General features: G+C 43.6%; 1 protein-coding gene across 1 annotated transcript in view; it reads left to right on the plus strand.

The window, feature by feature from the left end:
- The first annotated feature begins 185 nt into the window (after window positions 1–185).
- The window catches only part of LOC126018551 (F-actin-monooxygenase MICAL2-like), a 25,898-nt gene continuing 3,995 nt past the window's right edge, over window positions 186–22,088 (plus strand). The window contains exons 1-5 of the mRNA XM_049780672.1: window positions 186–213; window positions 278–458; window positions 4,822–5,000; window positions 14,451–14,608; window positions 15,967–17,221. Of these exons, the coding sequence (XP_049636629.1) occupies window positions 186–213; window positions 278–458; window positions 4,822–5,000; window positions 14,451–14,608; window positions 15,967–17,221 (1,801 nt within the window). The remainder of the gene's footprint in view (window positions 214–277; window positions 459–4,821; window positions 5,001–14,450; window positions 14,609–15,966; window positions 17,222–22,088) is intronic.

Raw genomic sequence — 22,088 nt, forward strand, 5'->3', positions numbered from 1 at the left:
AGAGGCTGGTAGGTCCAAAGTGGGGGACACTCAATTTCAGGTTCCTCCTTTGGGGCCAAATGAGAGAATGTGTGTGCCCCTGTCCTGCATACCACAGTTGGGCTCTTCATGCCCAGCAGAAGCACAGAGGATGAGTCTGAACAAACTGCCGCCTGAGTATAACCCCTGAGCATCACTGGGTGGCAATGGACCTCCTGGAGAAGCTTCTGGAGGGTGAATAAGTGCCTGCAGGATCCGCTCTTTTCCACTATCTCTCGAGACCCTCTTCTCTCAGCAGATCAGCCGACCTCCCCCAAGAAGCCCAAGAGCATCGCTGAGCCTGATCTTAGGGATAAGGAAGGTGAGGTCACCTCTCCAACCTCCTCTGAGTGGACTTCAGTGAGGATCAATCCTAGGGAGGACATGGCTGAGAAGGATGTGCTAGCTGTGTGTGTCCTGGTCACCAGTGATGACAGCAGGTATGTTAATACTGTAGGATGAGACTGTCATAGGGGCTGCATTTGGGATCTGGTCTTCTTTCCCCAGTAGGGAGGCCTCTCTGTGCCTCAGTTCTATCCTCTATGAAATGGGAAGAATTTGGGTACCTGTCCCCTGGGAGAGCTGTCAGTTCAGCACATTCATATGTAAAATGACTCAATCAGAGCCAGCTCATCAGGAATGTGGTAGGTGGTGATGCTCCAAGGAGGAAGAGACCCTAGTCACACTGACATGTTCTCTAATATGAGCTGCAGTGGGAGTTGCTGAGAGAGTATCTCCTGTCACAGTGAGATAGAAGTAAGATGTTGATGCCTGGTGGTGGGGAGACAGGGCAGAGGAAGCCCTGGAAAAGTATTTCTCCGAGCACCCTCTCACTATCCACATCACATCACTGACAGAGTGGAAGGCATTCAGCCTTCCCAGGCTCACTGAGTCCATTAAGGCCAATCAACAGTAGATACTGTGTCCTCATGATGGATGAAACTGGAAATACAGCAGTGAAACATACAAGACAAAGGCTTTTCTCGTATAGAGTATGACTCAAATTGGGTGGACAGACAGGCAACTAGGACATAGTTATCAAAAGAAAGATCATCTATGTATATAGGGGTAATGTGATAGTTTGTTAGGGGGGCATACCCAGTAGCTCTCAGAGGTTACATCTGGCTCTGTGCTCAGAAATTACTTGTGGCTGGCTCAGGAGACCGTACAGGATGCTGAGATTTAAACCCGCATTGGATGTATACAAGGCAAATGCTCCAACCTCTGTGCTATTAAATTCCTGCCCATAAACTGGACTTTGGTTGACTAATGGACAGTCAGAGCACCTCAGCAGTGGAATTAATAGGCCGCAGGCCCCCAAGTAGGCCTGATGTCTCTGTAAGATAGACCCTTAAACTATCTCCCCAGTCCCATTTAGTCATTTTAAATTAAAGTCATGCCATAAAGAATTTTTAGCATCATACTTTTTGCCACCTAAACTATAGAGAAGCACAAGGCTTGAGCAATGCTACGGCTTTTGCCTTGCATGCTGCTGATCTGGATTTGATCTCCAACACCCCATATAATATCTCAAGCCCACTAAGAGTGATCACTGGGGGGGGCGGGTAGGTGGCACTGGAGGTAAGGTGTCTGCCTTGCAAGCGCTAGCCAAGGAAGGACCGCGGTTTGATCCCCCGGCGTCCCATATGGTCCCCCCAAGCCAGGGGCGATTTCTGAGCACATAGCCAGGAGTAACCCCTGAGCATCAAATGGGTGTGGACCAAAAACAAAACAAAAAACAAAACAAAAAAAAAAAAGAGTGATCACTGGGTACAAAGCCAGGAGTAAGCACTGAGTACTGCCAACTGTGGCTCCCAATCAAGATAAAACCAAAAATTTCTAGCTAAAATATAGAGCATACTATCTATAATTTTTTGTCTTTTTCCTTAATGATATTTACAGTTAAAATTATTAGTGAAGAAAGCTGCTCTAACTGCAATACCACTATGAAGGGTCTACAAAGGGTCTAAATAACTGATATGTAACGAGGGTAAAAGAATAATGGTGGTACCACAAAATAAGACAGGAGTCAGGGTAATGAGTTAAACTTTTATTTGTGGGGCTAGAGAAATAGTAGAGAGGTTAAGTCACTTTCCTGGATGACCTTTGTTTAATCTCCAGCAGCACATTGGAATCCAATGACCCCCCAGAGTGATGCCTGAGCACAGAACTGGTGTAAGCCCCGACCAACACTAAGTTGGTCAAAAACCAAAAATAAATAAAATTTGGGGCCTGAGTGATAGCACTGCAGTAGGGCACTTGGATGCTGCTGACCCAGGATGGACCTGGGTTTGATTCCTGGTATCTCATATGACCTTCCGAGCCTACTAGTGGCAATTTTTGAGTACAGAGACAGGAGTAGCCTCAAATGCAGCTAGGTGTAGTCCAGAAACCTAAGTATATAAATAATTTTACTCTCAGTGCAATTAAAAATGAATTAGAGAACTTTAAAATCATGGTGTGTATTTTTCAAAATCCAGCAAGTTTTGTTTGGAGAATGAGTAAAATAGGGATGTGAGGCAATAGAGGCAGGGAGGCCCCGTGAGAGCGTGTGGCTCAGGTAAGCATTGAAAGGACAGCTCTGAGGCTAGAGAAGAATCTGCTGATGACTGATGTGAGGGAGAAATAATTTAAGCACATGTTCCAGATTCTATCTAATTCAACACGGAATCACAGTCATTCTAGAATTGCATTCGTGGAGATAGTTGCAAGAAAGAAACAGGTTTGTGAAGACCGTAAAGAGTTCTGTTTTGAGGAACCAGAGTGGTGGCGCAGCATTTGCCTTGCATGCGGCTGACCTAGGACAGACCATGGTTCAATCTCCCCCCCACCCCCCACTGTCCCATATGATTCCCCAAGCCAGTAGCGATTTCTGAGTGCATAGCTAGGAGTAACCCCTGAGCGTCATTGGGTGTGGCCCAAAAACAAAACAAACAAATAAAAAAAAGAGTTCTGTTTGGGTGTCTTGGTTTTCACAATCAGTTAAGTGACTAGTTGTAGATCAGGTCTACAGTTGATTATACTTGTCTGAAATGCTTGGGAATCAGCACTGGAGATGGGGATGCCTGGGCAGAGGAGACAATAGTTTACTATGATGTAAGAACATCTTTTAAAGAGGAGCTGTGCCTTGATCATAACCCTGAGACATTTGGACATTCTGAGGGCAAACAGAGAAGCAGCTAGCAACACTTACTATAAAAAGGGAAAACAGTGGATTCAAAAGAATTTATCTTGAGAGGGAAGGTGTGGTTCACTATCTAGTTAAAGTAACAGATGGTTCCTAGGGGTATACCCTAGGGACACAAAAATGAAATACAAAAATCCCTTCCTCGCTCCTATATTCATCGCAGCACTCTTTACAATAGTCAGATTCTGGAAACAACCAAGATGCACTTCAACAGATGAATGGCTAAAGAAACTGTGGTACATATACACAATGGAATAGTAAGCAGCCATCAGGAGAAATGAAGTCATGAAATTTTCCAATACATGGATGGATATAGGAACTATTATGCTGAGTGAAGTAAGTCAGAAGGAGAGACAGAACACAGAATAGTCTCACTTATCTATGGGTTTTAAGAAAAATAAAAGACATTATTGTAATAATGCCCAGAGATGAGACCCAGAAGGACTGACTCACGATATGAAGCTCACCTCAAGGAGGAGAGAGTGCAGTTAGAACACTAACAACTACCATGACAATGTTAATGATCGAGAGAAGTAGAATACCTGTCTTGAATACAGACAGAGGTTATGGGTGGAGGAGTATGAGAAGCATTAGTGGTGGAAATGTTGTACTGGTGAAGGGGGGTATTTTTTGTTTGTGACTAAAACCTAACTACAGTCATGTTTGTAATCACGGTGTTTAAATAAAGATGGAAAAATGAGGGAAAAAAAAAAAGAATAACAGGTGGTATAGGGAAATGGCTTGAATGATGGTTCACACTCATTGTATGTGTGAAGGCCTGATTTTTAGCTCATCATGGCCAGTTATGTCCTCTACTGAAAAATAATAGGGACTAGACAAATAGTAAAGTAGGCAGGTTAAAAACTGTCTTGCACATAGCTGACCTAGATTCAATATCCATCACCCTAAATTGTCACCATACACCTCCAGAAGTGATCCCTAAGCAGAACTGAGAATAAGCTCTGAGCACCACTAGAGTGGCACCCATAAGAAATTACTACTAGTAGTATTTTATGGAGGTGACCTTTGGGTTTTTCATCTGCAATTTGTCAACTTGGACGAATGTCTTATCAATAGACTATGGTGCCGCAATAAAGTGGGAGAGTTTTGAGGGAACTAGAGACTGCAGTGTATACAAAAACTCTGGAGCATCCAAAGAGAATGGCAGTAAGAGTTGACACCCCAGAATAAAGAAAAGAAAGAGAATTTGCACTCAAAAAAAAAAATATCACTCCTGGGATTTGAGAGATCAGCTGCATTATCATAGTAATATGCAATCTGTGCCCAAGTGCCCTTTCTTATAAGGCTATAAATTCAATTGCTTAGGGATTCAGCCCAAGGGCCTCATTGTAACTTAGCTTTTGAAAATACCTATGTCCAAGTGCAATTACAACTGAGTCCCAGGTGCTAGGACCTGATGAGTTCGAGGATGGTGGAACAGTCATCATAACAAAGCCAAGGCTGTCCTCTGGACTCAGAGACAGCTCATCAGACCCTGGCCAGGAAAGTCCAGGTTTGTGGGAAGCCAATTGGGCAAATTCAAAGATGGCTGTAGAAAGTGGGTAGTGTAAAGGCAGAGGCAGGTCTCCATGTTCAGTCTCTCTCTGTCCTTTCAGCTCTGACTCCGAGTCTCATGGTGGCAGCCGGGCCTCCAGTGTTAAAGCCTATGAGAAGGAAGACCAGCAGCTGGACCCTCCAGCCCCATCGGACACCCTCTCCCGGCACAGCTCCCTGAGGGAGGCCCCCAGTGGATTTTTGTCTCCTCAGGACCATCAGGAGTCCAAAGCTATGCATGGTGAGCTGAGAACCTGGGGATAGGGGTGGAAAGAGACCATGACCAAGATTTTCTTCAAGAGACCTCAGAGGTCACAGGCACTAGGGCTAGGGCTAGAGGTAAAAAGATCTCACTTAGGACTGACCATCCTCCAAGAGAAGCTTGGTACTCTCAAGTGGGAGCATGGCAGGCAGAGATAAGGAACTCCAGGACCCTCTTGCCTGGAGCAGGCTCCTACTGCCTCCTCTGAGTTTCCCCTTTCTGGCTTTCTGGAAAGCACGGAATGTGAACTCAGCTACTATTGGAGCAATGCTGTCCTGGGCCATACAGGGGTCACCTGGGGACACACTGGGCTGCTACACATATTCAGGACTTGGAGACTGCACCCTCAACTCTGGCTAGGCAATGCTAATAAATACATTTCACAGCACACCCATGCCATCTTTCCTCAGGCCAACTACTGATAGACAGATGAGCTGAGTACTTTCCTGAGGCATTGTGTATCTTGGTGCTGGATGCCCCCACACCAGAATATATAGTTATCATTAGCAGCTCAGCTTGTTTTAATAGATCAAGTGTTTGGATTCTGTTAACTGTGCCTCTTAGGGACCAATTCATTTATAGCCCAGTCAGAGCACAACTTGTCCTACACCACCCTCTGGAGGCTATGAGAAGAATTTCCCACCAGTGATAGTTTCACAGGTAGACCAGAATTGAGACTAGAATCCTTTTTTTTTAAAAGGACTCTTTGGGTGTTCTTTTTATGACTGAAACCCAACTACAAACATGTTTGTAATCATGGTACTTAAATAAAGATTTTTTTTTGGTTTTTGGGCCACACCTGTCGGTGCTCAGGGGTTACTCCTGGCTGTCTGCTCAGAAATAGCTCCTGGCAGGCACGGGGGACCATATGGGACACTGGGATTCGAACCAACCACCTTTGGTCCTGGATCGGCTGCTTGCAAGGCAAATGCCACTGTGCTATCTCTCCGGGCCCAAATAAAGATTTAAAAAAAGGGGGGGGGGAGAGATAGCACAGAGGCATTTGCCTTGCAAGCAGCCGATCCAGGACCAAAGGTGGTTGGTTCAAATCCCGGTGTCCCATATGGTCCCCCGTGCCTACCAGGAGCTATTTCTGAGCAGACAGCCAGGAGTAACCCCTGAGCACAACAGAGGATGGTACAGCCAGGTGTGTGTTACCTATCACTCAATTGAACTATTTGACACACATCCCCCAACTTCTCCTGGCTTCTGAAACCTTTCTAGAGCACAATTAAATATGTGTAAATGCCACTGATGCCAGTGTGTGACATACCCCTGCTAAGTCCCCAGTGAGCATTTGTGTCAGCACATGATCTTGGCAAGCACTACCACTCGAACAACTCAAACATTGAGTGAACCAAGTAAGCATGTATACAGGTCCTACAGCTACAAGTGTGTACCCTCAGCAAGAATCCAAACCAAAGGCTTCAGCACCACAACTATGAATGAGATAATGGGTAAGGACACTTCTGAAAGTACAAAATTCTATAAATTAATTACCCTAGTTGAAACAAAATTTTTAATTTACTTGATTTAAAGAACATATATCACATAGTTGACATAGTTTACTGTAATACATTTGTTTCCAGATAAGTTAGAGCAAAATTATTTTTCAAAAGGAATAGAAAAGAGGTGGGGGAAGGAAAAGTAAAAAAAGAAAACAAATAGAAGTAACAAGTAAATTTGTGAAAATAATCTCCATTTAGCTCTTGTTGCTAGCTGGCCATTCTGTTGTTTCATTTGTTTCTGAACATTAAGTGAAAATGTCATAAAAATACTCTTGTATAGCAATACTCATTTATGACGCTGTCTGGCCAGGAAGGTTGTGTATATGTAGAGTTCAGACCTGCCCCCTGCTGGGTATTGCTTGACTTGTACACACCCCTTCATCTCCCTGGCTCCATGTTATTCCTATGCATAATTGTCTTAAATTCTTTCCCTTGTTTTCATCTTTTTTTTTCCCCTCTATGGCCAGTGGATATAAGTGGGAGAAGGAAATTCTATATCTTAAACATCAAGATTAAGGTTAACACAACCAAGTTAGGTGCTGTAACATCCTACAGGCACATCGTACTCCTGAACAGTTGCTTTAGTTGAATTAGAAATTTGATTTTGGGGTCCAAGTAATAGCACAGCGGGCAGGCATTTACCTTGCATGCAGTCAACCTGGCATCCCTGGTATCCCATTATGGTCCCCTGAGCCTGCTAGGAACAATTTCTGAACACAGAGCCAGGAGTAACTCCTGAGTGCTTCCAGATGTGGCCCAAAACCAAAACCCAATGCCAAAACAAAACAAAAGATTCTGAGTGTTCTAGCAAGCTCGTGAAAAAGAAAATATGGACAATTCTTTCTTTGTTCACTTGCCTGGAAGCCATGTTGGTTTTCAGCTTGTTTCAAAGCTCATGCCACTTTTTCTTATTCTACAAATATCTCCCAGTTCACATGATATAGATGATACTAAAAGATGAATTTTCTCTTTCTTAAAATATTTTTTAAATTTAATTTTAGACTCTGTGGTTTATAATATTGTTAATGATGGGGTTTCTTGCATAAATCATTCTCATTCCAGTGCCTCTACCTCCACCAGAGCTTCTACTTCCCTCCACCATTATTAGTTTCTCTTCCCTCACCTTACAGTTTCTGGTGCCTTTAGGCATTTGTAATTTCCCTTGTATTTTTTTTAAATCCCACATATAAGAAATCATTCTATGTTTGTCCCCCTTTTTCTGAGTAACTTCACTTAGCATGATGCTTTCAGATTCATCCAAGTAGTAAAGAATTACATGATTTCATCTTTTCTTAAAGATTAAAATTTAGTATTCCATTGTGTATATATACTATAGTTTCTGTAACCAGTCATCTGTTCTTGGATACTTGGGTTGTTTCCATATTTGGGCTATTGTGAATAGGGCTACAATGAACATAGATGTTAAAATGTTCATTTCTGAATACAGTTTTTGATCCCTGGAGTAGATGACAAGAAGTGGATTGCCTGGGTCATATGAGATGCATATGTTTGAACTCCACAAAACATATAGCTATGATATTCCTGAGGCTGGGAGTTGGACATCCTGGCTTACAAGCAAGGACATGGTCAGAACATGACTTCCCAAGGACCATGTTCTCAGAGGTATAGGGTGGTATAGAGAACAAGATGGTGTTGCAAATAACTTTATTTTCACATAATTCCAATTAATTTCAGAGTCAGGTGTGACACAGAGAGAAGTGAATAGACTGTGTGGCTTTCAAGTAGTCATCTACCAATCGTATCTTACCCATCAAAATTTTACTTAGTACCAGGTAGATCACATTGTTGGGTTAAACTCTGCACAGTCTGTGGGCTATGCTTTATGTTGCTGGATGTTTTCAGTCAATGCCCTCAGCAGATTATATAGGGTTGACTTCAAATTGTGTGGATAAACTCTCATCAATCCCAGTACTCAACTTCATAAGTGGGTTGGCACTAAGCAAATAGAAAATCAGATAAAACTATATCATTGCTTTAGAAATAACCCTGCTCTGTATGCCTTTGTTAACAGCTTCCTAAGCCACTGTGACCCAAAGAAACAAGCAATATCATTGCTATGGGATCATACACAATCCTATAGTGTTGAAATGTATGCAGAAATCCTCTCAAACCCAGAGATATGAACATGGGAGGATGCATTGTGGACCAAGAATACATTAGAGAAAGGCATCTCCAATTGAAGCTGATGGGGGGGTGTTGGTCAAGGATCGAAAGTATTTAGGACACTCTGAGGAAAGAGAACCTTCAAACTGATACTTGGTTGGTCAGAACTGTCCCCTAGCTCCAAACACTAACAGAAATAATCTAGGAGTTTTCACAGAAAGAAGGGGCTAGACCATCAGGTTTTACATCCAGACCTTCTCTCCCACATGGACTCATGTTTCTTGCAGCCTCCAAGTCTCTCAGTGTGAGAATACACCCCTTTCTCCTTTTCCAGCTATCATGTATTTACAGATTCTGCAGCCTGAGGCTGATTTTGGGCGGGACTGTGAACGAGGCCAGGATTATCATTCACTGCCCTCTCTCACACTCTCATGACCAGAATCTTATTTCTGATGCTTGAGAGGTTCATTTCGTTCAGCTAATTCTCAGAGTCCATCAGGGTAGAGGGTATCCTGTATATAGTCCCCAGCCTCCTAAAATGTGGTTATGTTAGAACCAGGCCAAGAAAAGAAATTATAGTAGTTGTTTTCCTAGAAGCTCAGTTTAAGATAGTCCCCAAAGACTTTGAGGACTTTCGAAGGGAAGAGAAAGAGAACAGAGCTTTCATCAGCTTCTAGGTTTCTATGAGAGCAAGTCTCTTCCTTTAATAATGTACATGGGACCTTAACGTACATGATGAAAGACAAATCTTAAAAAACTACTCTCCTGAAAATAAATGTGTCTATGTGTGATCAGCATACATATATTCATGAGCAAGCCATATGTATCTGATTACTAATGATAGATATGTTTAATGGATCCTACTTTGAAGCATTTTCTGAAATACGGCAATGTTTGTCTCATAATTGTTTCTCACAAACTGTTTGATGAAAAGATACATGGATGAAAGGATGGATGGGTGGATGGATGTATGGATGATGGATAGGTTGAATATGTATGACTATCTGGCTGGGTGGATAGATAAGTGGGTGGCTGGTTGGTGGGCTCAATGGGTGGTTGTATAGATGGGTAGATGGATGAATGGGTGGCTATATGGATGATGGATGGGTGTATGAGTAGATAAATGAATGGATGAATGAGGTGGGTGAATAATGGAGTAGGTAGATTCAAAGATGAATGGGTAGATGGTATTATGAAGACACCAAGGTGCAGTCTGCCAGAAGAGGCTTAATTTGTGATAATTAGTTGATCAGTTTTAATAAATGGGTCATAGGAGAAAAGACTATTTAATATGCATATTGACATTTTTTTCCTCCCCATCTTCTCTGCCCCTTTCATTTTTCCCAACACAGCTCTACAAAGAGCCAAAAGCCTCCGGGCTTCAACTTCCAGCAACTACCCAACTCCCAGCTGTAGAAGAAAATTCCAATCAAGTGAGTCATGAGTCTGGGAGTGGGGGAGGGCAGGAACTGTGATTAATTTTCAGGGGCAGCTGTTCACATTCCTTCCATGTCCACTCTGACCTGCCCGTCTAGTGAAGGGCTTGCACCACTGGTCAGCCAAGCATGTCTAAGGCTGATCTCTGTTCCTTCCTGACAATTCTGCACTCTGCCATCTTCAGACTGTAGTCTTGCCCCTGGGATGAGTGGACCGCAAATATTTTTGAGACACTGAGGAGGATATTGAGGCTCAGGTGCTCTACATGTTTTTGTTTGTTTCTGTTTTGAATTGGAGGACATACCTGCTGGTGCTTGTTGGTTACTCCCAACTCAGTCCTTAGGGTTTGCTATCACAGTGCTCAGGTTGTGCTGCAGTACCAGAGATCAAACCCAAGGATCCCTCACTAAGAATGTGCTGCAGTCCTTTGCGTGATCTCTCAGCCCTGTGATTTGACTATTTTAATTTAGTACATTTTATGTACTAAATGACAGTGGGGCTATTCACTAATGGCCTCATGCAACTGTGAGCAATGCAATAAAAGAGCATACATACAGAGCCACATGAACATGCACTTGTGAATATACATACACACACACCATGAACACACAAATACCACATACACACAGAGTCCCTTTTCTGAGCAGCAAATTCCACTCTCAGTCCAAGGGAAGAACTGCTCCAGCTAAGGACCAATCTGTGGTAAGTAATAAGGCAGAAGGCTGATACTAGGATGCACAGTCACCATGCACAACGTGGATGACATCTGCAGCTATTCACATTCCTGAAGTCAGTGACCACAGAGCAAGAATTCCTTCTGATTCTGAGGGTGCTGAGAGTGGCATGGAACTCATCCTCCCTTCAAAATCCAGTCTTTCTGTACTCCAGATCCTACTCCCATCTTTTTTCTCAGAGTAGTGGACCCAGGAAAGCCTTGTGTTAGAAAAGAAATTATTTTTATTGACTAATTTTTCAATAATGTTCATGTATCTACTTCTGTACAAAATAATTGCCCCTGCACTGCCTCCAAAGTTAGACAGGGGTTTGGAAGAAGCAGTGATTGTAGTCTGTATTGTGTGTGTCCAGTAATCTCCTTCTTGTGAGTCAACAGTGACTCAGAGCCTGTTATTCATATTCTCCAGATCCACAGTCCCTTTCTCAGGACAAACTGAGATGGGGGCAGTTTTGGAGCTTCACTGGGGCTACACATCTGGGCAGGTGTTTTTCCAAGGGGACACCAGTTGTGAATCAGCAATGCTCCTGCAGCCCCTGGGCAGTGGGGATGGATAGATGTTCACAGCATGGCCCAGCCAGTCAGACTTCTCCACACCTCTCTCAAACACTCCTAATGGGAAGCATCCCTAGACAGAGGTCACGTCCAGGGGCAGCACATTGGGGTGCACATTCCATTCATTCTTTCAGGGCTCTTTTCTGAGTATTACAGGGGCACAACTAGCCATCAGCAAGTTCCCTGTGTGAAATGAGGCCAGAAGTGTGGCCAGGGGACTGATGAAGCACAGGAGATCAGGGAGGAACTGGCCCACAGCTGGGCTTTACAGTGAACCAGGAATTTCACAATTCACAAGTAGCAGGCACTGGTCCTCATATGTGTTTAAAAATTGGTTTGAGGGAAAAAAGAGTTCAAATCATTCCCATAGGTCAAATATCTAGCAGAGGATAGGCAAGAGGTGGCCTTTCTGAATGAATTACTGAATTCAGATTCAAGTGAACAAATAAATAAGTGAAGAAAGGAAGGAAAGGATCAGGGGACAGACTGCACTGAGTGCAAGAATAAATGAAGTATTTGAGTTCATAAAAACAGGCTGCCACCCCTAGAGGGCACCCCAAGACTGAGAAGTTTGAACTTTGCCTGGCCTTCTTTATTCTGATAGCAGTCCCTAGAAGCCCAGACTTGGTATAACTTCCCAGAGTTGGAATTCACTTGTGTCATTTTTATTTTGCCTAGGAGGAAAAGACCTAGTGGTCAAGGCTGACCTTGCTGCACAGAGCAGAACTCTGTGTCTTGTCTCCTTTGGCCAGTCACTGTACAAGGAAGGCTGATTCTCTGGGACTCTTCCTAGTTCCCTCTGCTATGACTTCCAGGGCCCAGGACAAAGTTCAGCATAGCCAGAAAGCTTGAGAAGAGGCAGTGCCTCAGAGGTGGCACAGCTGAATTCCTCTTACCCACCCTTTGGTACAAGAACCAAAAGGACTCAGAGTATTCAAGACTGGGATCTTCAGGCAGGGGGACAGGGCAGTCCTGGCAGGTCTCAGGGTTTTAAGGAAAGTAAGAGTCTACAGTTAAGGGACAGCTAGGCTAGAGTCCATGAGCTGGAGTCCACAAAGCATCCTCACCTCTGGAACTAGGCAGGGGTTCAATATTGTGTCCCCTGAACTCTTGGGTGCATGACAGGGGGCCAATCATTAACTGATATGTAGATCTGCTTCACTTCGTGCCTCTTTCTAGCTCCTTCAGCTTACCAGGATGTAGCACTACAATTCCTATTTGTTCCTGAGAACATGAAGAAGCTAAGTCATTTGCTTAGTGTCAGGCAGCTGGTGGGAGTGTAAAGGAGCGGGGTTCAAGGCTTTCCTTCATCACTCTGAGTAAACCAAAGCCAAGAGAGTTTCATCCTCTCCCCAGGCCAATTTGTTCACCTCAACCTCCTGCACCCCAGCCTGAACCCCATGTGAAGACATGTGGAGAGAAACGCCCCACATCTGGGGTGGGGGACAAAGGGAGGGAGGATGTGGGATCATAGGCCCAAGTTCTTGGTTGGGGGTGTCCACATGCCTTTGACACAGGGCTGGTGGGGAGCTGCTCCTGGAACAAGAAAGTAGCCTGTGTGTTGAGGGGACTTGGAGACCAGAGCCTGAGTGTGACTGGGAGGAGGCAGAGAACAGAGAATGAGGGGGCGAGGAAGAGGAGGTGAAGGAATTTGGCAGGAACCAGAAAGCCAAGTACAGGAAGCCAAGCAACAATTGACTCACAGCTTTTGCCTTTTTAGGCTTTAGCCACTCGCTGTAGGCTGAGATGGAGGTTTGGGTGTCAGGCAGGCCAAGCCAGCTGCTTGCCCGCCTGGCAAAGGGAACCTTCTCCTCGGGAGCACTTCCTGCTCCTCCCTCTTATCCCCATGGTCCTCTTTCCCCGTGGGAGCCCTTAGAAGGGCTTCCTCGTGGAGGATCATTAGGCCTTTGGGATAGGGTGGTAGACCTTATGTCTCAGCTCCTGACACTCACTCCTGTTAGTGAAGGTCAGACCACCAACCTAACTCTAATCTTTGCAGTGAATAGAAGGAAGGATCTCTTTCACTTTCTCTCCCTCCCTCCCTCTCCTGTTCTCTCCCTCCCTCTCTTTCCCCATTCTTTCACTGCCCCTCTTTCTCTCCTCTCTCTCTATTTCTCTCTCTCTTATTTTCTTCTTTCCCCCCTCTCTCTCTCTCACATTTCAAAGGCCTTAGTCAAGGAGTTTTTCTGAATTCCTTTGAGGGCAGATTTCCTAAAAAAGGTCCAATATGGAAGCAAAAAACAAGATGTGAGATTATCAGGAGGGATGTTTTTGTGTCTACATGTGCACCAATGTGTATGTACACTCATAAGAGCACCAGAGAGAGAGAGCAAGAGAATGGGTTTGATCTCATATGACCTCACTTCTTCAACCATGGGGTTGAGCACGTGAGGAGTCATGAAAAAAAATTGGCAACAGTCAAAGGTTTCTGAACATACAAGGACTCCAGATTAATTAAAACCAATTGCGTCATTAACCCCAGGTAATTCTGGCAGAGCACTTGCCCAGTCTGTGTCTCTCAGACTCAGAGGGGTTTGAGTGAAAAGTGTCAGCATCTCCTGGCTTAGGCTGGCAGGTCTGAGCTCAGAACGAGGCACCTTTCTTACATATACTGAACATGGGCACTGTGTTGTTCTGTTTGTTCCCTAGCCCAAAGCACAGACCTCTTTCTTAGACTTCCAGTGATTTGGTATTTAGGGTTCCCTTTCACTTGTGCTCTCACACTATCCCTTGTGAGGAGAAAGGGCCCGTGGATCACCAGGCAGTGGTTTAGAAGCTTGTGGAGTGAGCTGGCAAAGTGTTGGATCAACTCACTAAGTGACTGCAGCACTAGTCACAGCCACAGTGGCTCCAGAGAGAACATTTAAGGGATATGTTCCTTTCCAAGAAACTCAGGAGCATCTCTCAGAAATGTTTTCACATGAACAGGAGGAAATGCAGTGGTTCTTAGACATTGCATCCTGGAACCTCTTCCATTCCCCACAAGCATGCCCCAGACACAGAAACCTTCCTTTCACAACAAAATATGGTCATTACAACTCTGTAATGGATACTCTGTTCTCCCCTTGGTAGATCTGAAGCCAGAGAACAGTAGAGTTGCGCTGCTTCCACCTCCAAGGGATACATCTCCTTTCCTTTCTCCTTCCTCATCGTCTCCTTCTCCTTCCCCACCACCTTCGTCAGACAGTAGTATCTCAGAGAATGTTTCAGAAGCTTCCTCTCCACCCCAGGTAAGTGCCTCTGGGTATCCAACGCAAGTGTTAAAAAGGGAAACTATACTCCCCTCACTTTCACTCTTCCCTCTGATTTCTGAGTCAGGTAATGCCACCCCAAGTATAAAGCTCAAGCCAGAGAGGCAAGTTCTAGGTTCATTCCAACCATATGCCACATGTCCTTTTGACAAAGCTCATCCTGTTTCTTCCTGGCTATCCCCAAGGGCACAGCCATGTGTTCATTGACTCACCTACTGAGGCACTGACTCTGATCAGGATTGTGGGGTACAGGGGTGGAAGGAACTAGGTCATTCACTTAGAAACCTCACAGAGGGCATGGAGAAGCTTAGGAATGGCATGACCAGAGGAAGGATCTGATGCTTGTGCTTAGGTAGCATCTAAGAACCTTGAGAACTATAGCAGCCTAGAAGAGGCAATAAGCTTGCTGAGGTTTGCAGGCTTGCCTTCTGCCCTTTGATGTGTATGTGTCTCCTTTTCTTTTACCTGCCAGCCCCTGCTCAGAGTTCTGGGCAGAAAGGGCATGAGAACCTGGCTTCTGGCAGGGAACAGTTGTCCCTTTAGAGCCCTCCTATGTTTTTCTCTGCCAGTTTTTTGACTGCTAGAAAGAGCCACTTTCTTCAGACTCAAATCAGGTTTTAAAAGGTCCCCAGAAACTCCTGTAGATTTTTTCTTGTGGCCATACTCCTAGCAGCATCTGACCCTAGCTGACTTCTGAGAAGAAAGCTTCAGTTTCAAGGTTGTTGATGGGAATAGATCATTCTTTAGGTGAAACATCAGCACCAAAGGTGAATCAGACTTGCTAGATCTGGGTCTTTATTTCTTTTGTTTTGTTTGGGAGGGCCACATCTGACAGTATTTGACAGGACTTATGAGTGTCACTGTACTCAGGGATTATACCTGGCAGATTCAGATGATAACATGGGGTGCTTGGAATTGAGCCCACACTGACTACATGCAAAGCAAACTGTCCAATTGCTCTAGCACCTGGGAGTCTTATTTCTTATGTTCAGTCCATCCACTCTTACCAAGACATCACTGCTTCCTTAGCCCAGGAGCTTGTCCATGCCATTACTTTTCTGCTAGTTCCTCACCCAGGGTACCAGCAGCCAGCCTTTGTTCTGTGCTGATGGAGGACACAAAGAAGGCCCAGATTGAATAGGCAGTCAGTTAGAGCAAAGAGTTGTGCTTTTAAGCCAATCTGGGCAGATTGGTTTTTCACTTCGGGCACCTATAAGTTGAAGAGATAAAGAGTTGCGGAAGCTGCAGACCAAGTTTTGGATTACTCCCTGGTTAGCAAGTGCTGGGAACAACTCACTAGCTCCTTGCCCTTTTTTTTTCTGGTTTTCCTTCTCTAGGTGACAGCTTACAACCCACCCTTGCAAATCTCAAGGGGTCACTTCAGTCCTTCCAATCAAAACTCCAGGAAACAAGTCAGAGCTCACGAAGCACCCACAGAAATGCCCGTCTACCTGCCCCACCACGCAGGGCTGGAGCAGGAGGATCCTTACCTGCGGAGGTTGGGCCAGACAAGCTTCAGGAACTTCCAACCACCCATACCTGATGGGCGTCAGGAGGCAGGTGCTGGAGGCCATCATGGAGCCCAACAGCCCACGAGAGTGGAGGACAGTCGTTGGCTTAAGCTTCCTCCCCGTGCTAGAGAGAAACAAGAGCTAGGAGTGTGGAGCACAGAGGGCAGAGTAGGAGAGGAGAGTGGGCCAGAGCCTGCAACGGGGAAGAAAACAGGTCTAAAGAAGTTATTGCTCACTGAGGAGCAGAAGAGCAGTTTACTGAATTGGAATGATGCCATCCCTGAGAGTGTGAACCCAGGGCCCATGGCTGGGCAGTCCAAGAAAGAACGTGAGAACTGGGAGAGAGGGCAGGTGCTGAAGCCAGAGTGCCCCTTGCTTTCTCCTATCCCAAGAAAACCTCAGTCAGGTCCCCGAGATGACTGCGAAAAGAGCCTAGCAGAACAGAATGTACCAGCGGAGCGCACTGTGACCCCACCCAAGTCCCCACTGCAATTCTTCGCCAATGCTTTCCGCAACTTCTTCCCTAGCTCTGACAGTGTGAAGAAGGCTGGGGCCAAACCAGAAGCCCGGCCTGTTGCTGCTAGCCAACCCCACATGTGTGCACGCTCGCTCAGTTTCCGGGCCACCAGCTCCACTAAAGAATGGAACAAGCAGTCCCCAGACAGGGCCTCCTCCCTCTACTCCTGGGGCACCCCAACTACCAGGACTGCCCAACCTACGTACCCCAACCCTATGGATTCTTCTTTCCTTACCCGAAGTTTGCCCAACCGAGCTTCTTTTGGAGGGCGACCCCAGTGTAGCAGACTGGAAGACGTGCCCACCTCCCTTCTGGAAAGAGTGACTTTGCAAGAGACCTTTCCAGATAAGAAGAGAAACTTCTTCTCCTCCCTTAAACACAAAGACAGGCCTTCGGAGTATATTTTCCCAGAACCCAGGCAAAGGAAGGAACTCGGGGAGATCTTATTAAGCAGCGCCTTTGGGAATGCCCTGTCCCCTGCCCGTTCCCAGCCCCAGGAGAAGCTGGTCCAGCCCCTCCGTAGCACCCGCCTAGGCTGCAGGATCCACCCAGAGGGCAATGCAAGTAAGTGGCCCTTTCTTCACCAGAGTCTCTCCCTTGTTCATGTTCCTAATTGGATGAGCAAACAGTCATCTTTAACTCAGTTTTCCTTCTCGAATTAAATCCTGATAGATGTAGAAAAAGGGAAACTTTTTCAATGTAGGGGACATGTGCAAAAGTTCCAATGAATAAAATATTTTTCTAGAAATATTTTCTAAATTTCTATGAATATAATATTTCTATGAATAAAATATTTTCTAGAAATTTTGAAAACGATGATTAATATGCAGGCTGGAGAGATGGCTTAGCAGGCTAAGAGTATGTTTTGTAGGCTGTGTACCCCACTTGGGCCCCCCAACATTAGATAGGGCACCTATAACAGAGCTGGGAGTAATCTTCTTGAGGATCATATGACTTGGTTCCTCCAAAAGCAAAATCTTGAGCTGGAGAGATGGTACAGGAGTAAGGAAGGCACTTCCTGATACTTTGCCAACTGAGGTTTGATCCCTGGTCCCACATTTGGTCCCTCAACGCATCAGGAGTAATCTTTGAGTGCAGTCAGTAGTAATCCTGAGCATAGGTGGGTGTGGCTAAAACAGAACAAAATGCAAAATCAAAGAGAAAACTCCACCATCATTTTATCACTTCCTTATTCACTGTCCCTTTATGAGCATCTTTTAATTAGTTGTCCATGACCCTTATTATGGACATCAACACAATCATAATGTCTTTCAGAGATGTGTCCTGCATGGATGCCTAAAATCACAGGAAACACCAGATTTCATATATACTCATGTACTTACTATGCCAGAGATCAAGTTATCCATTAGCACAGTAAGAGGTGAACAAAATGCGGTAATAAAATTCAATGACTCAAGAAACATATTCTAATAAGAATTATGTGGATGTGGGTCTTTTAATATCATTCAACATAGTGTTTCTAGCCAATAAAAATGCATATTAGGGAAAACTACTGTATCTTTTTAAAACTTCAACATTAGGAATTAAGGATGTTTCTCAGTGTAGCACACAATCATGAAGTACTGCATTCAATTTCTGACACCAAAAAACAAAAGATATCAAATCACAAGTATATCAATTCTGCATAATCTCCATGAACACATTTTTTTTTTTTAGTTTTTGGGCCACACCCAACGTTGCTCAGGGGTTACTCCTGGCTGTCTGCTCAGAAATAGCTCCTGGCAGGCACGGGGGACCATATGGGACACCGGGATTCGAACCAACCACCTTTGGTCCTGGATCGGCTGCTTGCAAGGCAAACGCCGCTGTGCTATCTCTCCGGGCTCCCATGAACACATTTTAATGATCGTAGAACATTCTTTCTAGTGGATATGTTAACATTTAATGAACTGCTTCGTCTGACAGACATTATTATGTAAAATTGTATAAATATATTTATATTTTATACAGTATCAAATGAATGTTGTAATGCATATCATTTTTTCCTTCCTGTGAATTATTTTTTTAGGATAGATTCCAAGAACTGGGATTACTGAATCAAAGATGTGAATTTTTTGTTGTTGTAGTTTTTTGGGCCATACCTGTTTGATGCTCAGGAGTTACTCCTGGCTAAGGGCTCAGAAATTGCCTCGGCTTGGTGGGACCATATGGGATGCTGGGGGATCCAACCGCAGTCCTTCCTTGGCTAGCGCTTGCAAGGCAGACACCTTACTTCTAGCGCCACCTCACCAGCCCCAGGTGTGAATATTTTAAAGATTCCTAACTTATACTGACAAATTGTTCTTTAAAGAAATATAGTATGTGCAAAGGATATATGGGGACTTTGTTATTTCGTAGAATTGCATGTTGTAAAAAGGGGAAAGTACCAGTTTATATTTTACCATGTGGTGCCTCTTTTAAAATGGTGCTCTGGGAGAGGTAGTGTTTAAGGCACTGGCCTTACATATATCTGACTCAAGTTTGATCTCTGACCCTGATATAGTCCCCTGAACCCCAGTAGAGTAATCTCTGGGTACAGAACCAGGAGTAAGCTCCAAACACTGCAGGGGTGGCCCAAGGGGAAAAAAACAGTAAAAAAAAAAAAAGGAAATAAAATACTGCTCTGTGAAATGGATATATAACACAACTAGTTGAGCATAAAATTTGCCTGTGTGAGACCTAGTACCTTGTGAACTTTCTAAACACCACTAAGAGTAGCCCTAAAGCACTGCCTGGTGTGGCCCCAAATAATAAACATACTAATCATAATAATAATAATAACAATAAGGTAAAATGGTGTTTCTTGGGAACCTCAGATATAGCTCAAATGGCAGAACAATGACTATCATGTGGGAATCCTTAAATCTGTATAGAATACTATTTTAAAAGTATAGCCCATGGGGCTGGAACAGTGGTGCAAGCGGTAAGGTATCTGCCTTGCAGGCGCTAGTCTAGGAAGGACCACGGTTCTATCCCCCAGTGTCCTATAGGGTCCCCCAAACCAGGAGTGATTTCTGAGTTCATAGCCAGGAGTAACCCCTAAAAAAAAGTATAGCCCGTTGGTGATGTGACCCTTAAATTACTCTAAAAAATTATTCCTTTTTATTCTTGGTCATTCTTCCAGGCAGAATTCATGCCTATAAAATTATGTTTACATAGTATATTCTCTAGTTTTTTAGATACAAATGGCAGCATGCTAGCTTATTGCTCATACTTTCCTGATCTTTCAGGATTATCTGGTGCATCCCATAGTGGTACACAAAGATCTTTCTTCTTTTTCTTAGAGCTGGAGGGTGTTGCATGATCTAGCTGTGCCAGTCCTCAGTGAAGGAAGGTTTATGTGAGCTCACATCATGTTTTTAAGTCCCCCTTCCTTCTCTTACTTAATGTTGTGGTATTTGCTGGGGCTCATACAGAGATCATAGTGCTCCCATACCTGGCTCCAGGCCAGGCACAACTCTAAATTGTGGTATTTCTGGGGACCACAGCACTGCTCACACAAGTGCCCACTAGAGACCACACTCCTGGCTAAAGTGCTTGCTTATCTTTTTTTTTATGGTGGCATTTGGGGGGGTCTCACCCTTAAGTTGCAGTACTTGCATTGCTTAGCTGTGATACTGCCTGATATCTGCTGCCACATACAAACGGCAGTGCTGCCATGATTATGCTCAGTAGTATGGTGTCATTGGGGATCAAATTTGTGGACTTGTGCTTGGAAGGCATGTGCTCAGCCACAGAACCATCTCTTGTCCCCACCTTTCACATATTTTGCCAATGCAAAGATAGAACTTCAACAAAATTGAGAGCTAGAAATCACTTGGTGAGTCATCTTCTAGATGAAGTCATCTCTAGCATGAATTTCTAGAAGGAAAAAATGCTGAAACAAAGAACATGTGAGTTGGGACTCTCCAAAGAAACCATAAAATATCCCGCAACTAAGTGCATATTTCCAGAAACAAAGTTATGAGACTGATGTTTCTACATCTGCAATAAGTGGTGTGTTATTCAACTTAAAAAAATAACTTTACTCATCTAATTGTTGTTTGAGTACCCTTTCAGATGTTAGAGTCATAGTATTTTCTGTCAACTATTGGTTTTGTCTTGCTCAGTTTTCATGGGGGCTATTTATATTTTAATTAATGATGTACAAAATACTATTTAAAAAGTATAGTCCTCTGGTGATGTGAACCACAAAAATTTTCTAGTTTATTGTTTATGTTCAATAAGCATAATTCTATTTATGCCATTGTATTTATGGTGAATGTTGTCATGTATAGCTATGTATAATTGTAAGAGCTTTTTTATTTTATGACTTCTGGGTTTTACAATTTCAGGTAAAGCTTCTTAAGTTTATGAAAGCATTTTTGTACAATTCTTTTAGTCTCCCACCACACACACATTTATATATATCAAGTATTCCACAGGCAAATATGAATTATAGTTGTGTCTTTTTTATTTTTAATTCCTTATTTATCCTAAAATAACCTCATGAATAATCCTTTTTATTTCTAGTATGAGACTAGAATATAGAATATATTATAGTATGAGACTATATATGTATTAAATATAATATTTCTGTACTTATATTTATTCCCACACCCCTTATTATATTTTGTTAAGTTGTCTGATTTTGGTTGTTATTTTGTTTTGTTTGGGGGCCATTGGTCAGGGCTTACTTGATTCTATGATCAGGGATTCCTGGTAGGAGTTGGGGGACCATATGCAGTGCTGAGACTAGAACCCAGCTAGGCCACATGCAAGGAAAGGTCTCTACTCACTGCACTATTGGTCCCAAGTTGTCTGGTTTATATATAACATATTTTAAGGTTGGTTTTTTTTGTTTTGTTTTGTTTTTTGTTTTTTGTTTTTTTTTTTGTTTTGTTTTGTTTTTGGGTCACATCCAGCAGCGCTCAAGGGTTACTCCGAGGTCTATGCTCAGAAATTGCTCCTGGCAGGCTTAGGAGACCATATGGGATGCTGGGATTTGAATCACCGACCTTCTACATGCAAGGCAAACAAATGCTTTACCTCCATGCTATCTCTCTGGCCCTATTTTAAGTATTTATATAACTTTATTTTATACATTTATATACTTTACATATTTTATAATCTTGTAAAAAGAGTTGTCTAAGTATTGAAGTTTGTGTTTTTGCCACAGTCTCACACATGTATTGCATGTATTGTACCACTGAGCCACATCCTTGGCAAGCATCATTTAAGTGCCTTTTCAAAGGATTGCACATTTTTTCCTTTCTTTGATTAATCTTATTAATCATATGGTGTATTTACTAATCATAAACCATCCTTGCAATGTTGAAATGGCTGACCTTTAGTTATGATATGTTATTATTTTAATATACTTTTTTTGTGGTTTTTGGGTCACAACCGGCAGTGCTCAGGGGTTACTCCTGGCTCCATGCTCAGAAATTGC

The sequence above is a fragment of the Suncus etruscus genome, chromosome 9, assembly GCF_024139225.1.
Source record: "Suncus etruscus isolate mSunEtr1 chromosome 9, mSunEtr1.pri.cur, whole genome shotgun sequence".
NCBI lineage: Eukaryota > Metazoa > Chordata > Mammalia > Eulipotyphla > Soricidae > Suncus > Suncus etruscus.